Consider the following 6,196-nt stretch of genomic DNA (forward strand, 5'->3'; position numbering starts at 1 on the left):
TTGGTTTCATGCCAGGAAGAGGAACGACAGATGCAGAATTTCCCCTTCCACTGATGATGGAAAAACACCGGGAAAAGCAGAAAGGACTGCACATAGTATTCGTAGATATGGAAAAGGCATACGATAGAGTACCACGCCAAGAAGTTTTGGGATGCATGCGAGTAAAGGGAACACCGGAGAAGTATGTGAGGTTGGTCCAAGATAATATATGTATGAAGGAGCAAAAACGCAGGTTAGAAGCAGTGTTGGGTTAATTGAATGGGTACCAGTAAGGGTAGGTTTACAGAAGGGATCTGCTTTAAGTCCACATCTTTTTGGCCTGATAATGGATGTGGTATCTCAAGGAATAAGAGATCACTTCCCATGGTGCATGTTGCTTGCTGATGACATTGTGTTATGCAGCACCAGCTGAAGGAAGGTACTGGAAGACAGAGGTTTAAAGACCAGTATGAAGAAGACTGAATGCCCAAGTTTTAATGAAGATCAAGACTCCGAGATTAGTATGGAAGGGACAAGGTTGAACCGAGTAGAAAAATTTAATTATCTTGGTTCAACAGTGAATGATGATGAAAATTTGGATGGGGAAAGATGTCAGGTGCCTTGTGCGACCGCAGAACCAATATAAAGGTTAAAGGAAGAGTGTATAAGACAGTAGTGAGACTAGCTTTGATGTATGGAGGAGAAACATGGCCGGTAAAGATAGTGCAAGAGAAGAAATTTGATGCGGTAGAGATGAAAATGCTCAGGTGGATGTGTGGAGTAACACAAATGGACAGGGTCAAAAATGAAAGAATAAGAGGAACTACTAAAGTCGTACAATTATCAAAGAAGGCCCAGGAAAGAAGACTGCAGTGGTATGGCCATGTGATGAGAAGGGATAAGACATATGTAGGGAGGACAGTGATGCAGATGGAGGTGCCTGGGGGAGGGGAAGGAAGAGGAAGACCGAGGCGAAGATGGAGGAAAGCTGTCAGAAACATCAACCCCACATAGAAGTGGGAAAAGATGCAGATATATATATATATATATATATATATATATATATATATATATATATATATATATATATATATATATATATATATATAATGTATATACACACACATGTATATATATATGTGTGTGTGTGTGTGTGTGTGTGTGTGTGTGTGTGTGTGTGCACATTCTGAATATCTATTTGCAATAAAAATAACATTGGATGATAAAGATTAACAGGGTAACTATAAATAATTCCACGGATCTGACACTGTTACACTCACATGAGTAACAGTCGTCAAATATTCTCACCCTGGAATGGGATATTAAGTAATGGTATATGAAGTCATATTATTAATCATTAAAATAAATACGAGTGCAGGTAATTTTGACTAATAAGTGGAATAGAAAAATAACAAAACAGCCAATAACGTTTTGCGTAGCTTCGTTTTTTCGTCATTTTATCTCGACGTTCATTTTAGAAAGCATAAAGGAAATTACCGCTCTATTTATGGTGAACTTTTATCAGGAAGTTGATTGCGCACTACTTTCAGCAACCCACCGACTACAATACTTTTATTTTTTCCTAAAACCGACTTTTCAGGAGAGCGGAAAAAGACCCATAATTCGTCGATTGCTGAACAGGTAGTTTATTGCATCTTGGATTCGTTCGAGCGCTGGATGATTTTGAAAATTCCCATCTGTTACAGGGTTGTATATAAAGGTACTGATCACCTGTGCAGGTACGTTACTCATCTCTTTCACTTCACTGAAGGCAGAAGTTCCAATCCAGCATGGTGAGACTTCATTTAGGTTTATATGTGAGATGTTGCTCCCCATTCGAAAATTTTTTTATAAATTTACTTTGCTGGTATTTCAACCAAAGGGGTTTAATCATTCACTTGTCTTCATACAAAATGAACTTTATTTTAGAATAGTTTGAAGAACGAGGTTCGTTTTAGATATTTATTTAAAATGCAACTGAAAGATTAAGCATATGTATATTATCAGGTACGTTTTAAATATATATCTGAGATGCAATTGACAGCTGATGTTTGTTTATTTAGTCAGGTAAAGTGCGGTATCATGAATCTTATTATGCAAGAATAGCAAATGCTGAAATAATGCATACCACACCAGTTACCAAGAGATCATCTGCATCTGTTCTAAAAAAAATATGCGACAAATTTATCTTGGTCTCAGTAAAAAATAAAAAAATAAAAACTCAGGGATTCCGAATAACATACAATCTGGATGTTACATAAAAATAGATTACGTTATATTAATATTAGATTTAAATATCTACCTTGATTTATCAGCAGTAATGCTTCTATACCTCAGATGCTCAATACAGCAAGGCATCCGCATCATCTCTAAATAAATAAGTAAAAAAAAAAAGATAAAAAAATTCTCGAGAAGATAGACATTTATCTTTATATACTTTTAATTCTGAATCTGTATGAAAGTCGACATAAATCTGGTAGCGTTTTACTTTAAACCATTATCGCATTTTGGGCTTAAAAATATCATTTGCCTATGGTTTAGTGTATGCTTTGAACGTTTCTGATGTTCGTTTCTTTAGCAAATGACCTAACCAACACACCTAACCTGACCTTGGGTACCCGGTCGTTACCACAGTGCATGATATTAGTTTGAAAACATTCCATAAACTTCCTTTATTCTGAATGAGAACTTTCCGTGGGATTAAGGGCCTTTTATTCCACTCGTTTTGTGTTAGCCCCCATCCAAAAACCCTGCTTTCCCTTCTTGGTCCCCCAGATAGTAGGATACAAGGGTGGGGACCCTTATCTCTAAAAGTACATATTTGCTAACGAAACGAATGTCAGAAATGTTCAAACACACATTAAATAATAGGAAAATAATATTTTCAAGTCCAAAATTGCAATGATGGATTACAGTAAAATAATATCTGAACCCTTTATCAACTGGTAAAAAACCATAACTTTTACGTTACATAATGAGCATTCGTGCACTCAGTGTGAACTTATATCTTCTTAAGTTTTCTTAATTGTCGAGAATGATGTCATCGGTGATTTTAAAACTGAAAGGCACAGTTACTCATCTTAACTTTTACTTCGTCATTCAGTCTTCGTGAGGAGAATTCACACATCACTCGTTCCTGCTCATGATTTAGAAAGCAAGAGTTTATAGGGAATTTTAGATACTCACTAAAACGTGAAGTTGGTGGAAATGATTGGACATAAATAAAAAAAAAAGATATATGGCTCTATAAAGTCATCTTTAAAATGCGTACAAATAACTCTTATGAAATCTGTGAAGACATCTGTCGATATCGTAAATGTCCCAATAAGGAAGTAATTTGTCATTTACTTTCATTTTCAATTTAAAAAATTATCAAGTGTCTAAGTTTCCTACAGGTCATCAAAATTGTCTCATGCTTTTTTTAATGTGCCAGATGTTCAGGCTGATTACCTTTTCGTATAAATTTGAGTTTATGCCATTCATTTAAGCCATAACTGCCAAACAGTGGGCTATATTTTCTAGAGGCTAAACAGAAATTATATCTATAACACGTTCTCAAATCTATCGCAGACTCAACAATTTCTTACTACCATTTTTTCAGACGCTCTTGCTGATCGTTGGAATTGCCCTTCTGGATATACCTAGTAGAGCAAGTGCTACGGGAGTCAGCACTTCTGCTGGAAAAGTCACTGACGTCAAAAGTGAGGCATTTGGAGATTTTACCGGGAATTATTCTAGTGGTCAATCATCCAGTGATGAAGACAGAGGTTTAAGTAGCTTCTCGAGAAGTCTTGCTGACGATTTCTTTGGAGTTGATCCTTCTGCGCATGATTCGGGAAGATCTGGAGGTGCCTTTGGAAGGTTTTTTGGTGCGCTTGATAGCAGAAGGTTTGGAAGCTCTTTCGACAGGGGAGCTGGATCATTTGGAGGTTCCAATTCATTCGAACCGGAAACCGGATCTTTAGGAAGCAGCAACTCGTTTGGTGAAAAAACGAGACCTTTCAAACCTTCCCATGCGTTTGGCCAAGAAAAAGGATCATTTGGAGGTTCAAATTTGTTTGAACAAGGAGCAGGATCACCCGGTGAGCCCAACTCCTTTAAAAGGGGAACAGGATCATTTGGAGAAACCGACAACTTTAAGAGCGGAGCAATATCATTTGGAGAATCCGACACCCTCAAAATAGGAGAAGAAACATTTGGAGAATCCGACACCTTCAGAACAGGAACAGGATCATTTGGAGAACATGACACCTTCAAGCAGGAAACAGGACCATTTGGTGAATCCCAGTCCCTAAAGCGGGGAACAGGACCATTTGGAGAATCCAGCACTTTTAAAAGGGGAACAGGATCGTCTGGAGAATCCGGCACCTTTAAGCAGGGACTGGAATCATTTGGAGACTCCCACTCCCTTAAGCAGGTAACAGGATCATTTGGAGTACCTCTTTCCCATAAGCAGGGAACACGATCATTTGGAGAACCCCACTCCCATAAGCAGGGACCAGGGTCATTTGGAGAATCCAGCACCTTTAAGCAGGGAACAGGATCATTTGGGGAATCCCCCTCCTTTGAGAGGGGAACAGGATCATTTGGAGGGTTTGGTACCTTGAAGCCGGGAACGGGATCCTTTGAAGAATCCCACTCCTTTAAGCAGGGAACAGAACCATTTGGAGAATCCCACTCCCTTAAGCAGGGAACAGGATCATTTGGAGAACCCCACTCCCATAAGCAGGGAACAGGATCATTTGGAGAATCCAGCCCCTTTAAGCCAGGGACAGGATTGTTTGGAGAATCCAGCACCTTTAAGCATGGAACAGGATCATTTGGAGAATCCCACTCCTTTAAACAGGGAACAGGATCATTTGGAGGGTTCGGCACCTTGAAGCCGGGAACGGGATCCTTTGGAGAATCCCACTCCTTTAAACGGGGAACAGGACCATTTGGAGAATCCGGCATCTTTCATCGGGGAACAGGATCCTTTGGAAAATCCAGCACCTTTAAGCGGGCAACAGGACCATTTGGAGAATCCGGCACCTTTCATCGGGGAACAGGATCATTTGGAGAATCCGGTACCTTTCATCGGGGAACGGGATCATTTGGAGAATCTGGCACCTCTCATCGGGGAACAGGATCATTTGGAGAACCCCACTCCTTGAAGCAGGGAACCGAATCATTCGGAGATTCATTTGAAGACAGCGGTGAATTCTCTGGAAGTTCAAATGGAGATGGTGACATCTACGACGTGACAGACAGTGACGAGGTCGATGAATCTCTTTTTTTCGAACGAGATCATTTTGACAGAAGGAAGAGTGGGTCCTTCTCTGGAGGAAAATTTCGTCGAAGGCCCCTTGAAAGCGACATTTACGTCGTTGACGACGACGAAGGAGACATTTATGACGAAAGGGGGAGTGACTTCTTCGCAAATGGAGGCCATTCCGGGAGTTTCTTCAGAAGTGAAAATCGTGAAAGCGGCGACGGCATCTATGGTAAAAAGGAAGTGATCGACAAAAATAATGGTAAGAGAAAGACCTATAACGAGGGGAAGAGTACTCATTTCTCAGATGTGAGCCCTTTTTCAAGCTCCTCTGGAAGTGAAACTAACAAAAGAAACAGTGACAGTTCCTACGAGGATGACAGAGTTCCTAGAAGTTTCTCAGGCAGCAGTGATCCCTCGTCTTTTGTTAACTTCTACGTTGGAAGATTTGGGAATAAAACCCAGAGCTGAACTACGAATCGAATATATATTTAATTGTATATTAGTCATATATTTATATAACAATACATAATAGACTACTTCACTTAGCCATAAATACATTTCTTGTTTTCTCCGCAGGCGGATTCTTTAAGACATTTTATAGAATAATATTTAGTAAATAAAAGGTTTAAAAAGCCGAGGAGTGTATCAAAACCATATTTACAGAAATCTATGGTTAATAAAAAAGCTTTCCCATTACTATTCCTACTATTATAGATTTTTAAATATTCGAGAACGTTACAGAAATACTCGGTTTAATTTTTTGCCCAAATGAAATTGTTTAAAATGGATATAAAAGTTATGACTTTAGTTTTTTATAACCTCTCTCTCTCTCTTAAAATGTAAGGAATGGAAATATTCGAAATATAGGTTTATCTAATACCAGTCAATATATTTTAATCTTTTGGAACTGACAATGAATAACCTTAGGTGATATCATTTAGCCTAATCGTGATTTATGAAATA

General features: G+C 38.8%; 1 protein-coding gene across 1 annotated transcript in view; it reads left to right on the top strand.

Annotated features, from left to right (window-relative positions):
• LOC136837624 (hornerin-like) overlaps nt 1–5,701 on the top strand; it is a 9,162-nt gene extending 3,461 nt beyond the window's left edge. Inside the window, exon 3 of the mRNA XM_067102500.1 lies at nt 3,581–5,701. Coding sequence (XP_066958601.1) covers nt 3,581–5,701 — 2,121 coding nt within the window. The remainder of the gene's footprint in view (nt 1–3,580) is intronic.
• The last annotated feature ends 495 nt before the right edge of the window (nt 5,702–6,196 follow it).

This window comes from Macrobrachium rosenbergii, chromosome 59 (assembly GCF_040412425.1).
Source record: "Macrobrachium rosenbergii isolate ZJJX-2024 chromosome 59, ASM4041242v1, whole genome shotgun sequence".
Lineage (NCBI taxonomy): Eukaryota > Metazoa > Arthropoda > Malacostraca > Decapoda > Palaemonidae > Macrobrachium > Macrobrachium rosenbergii.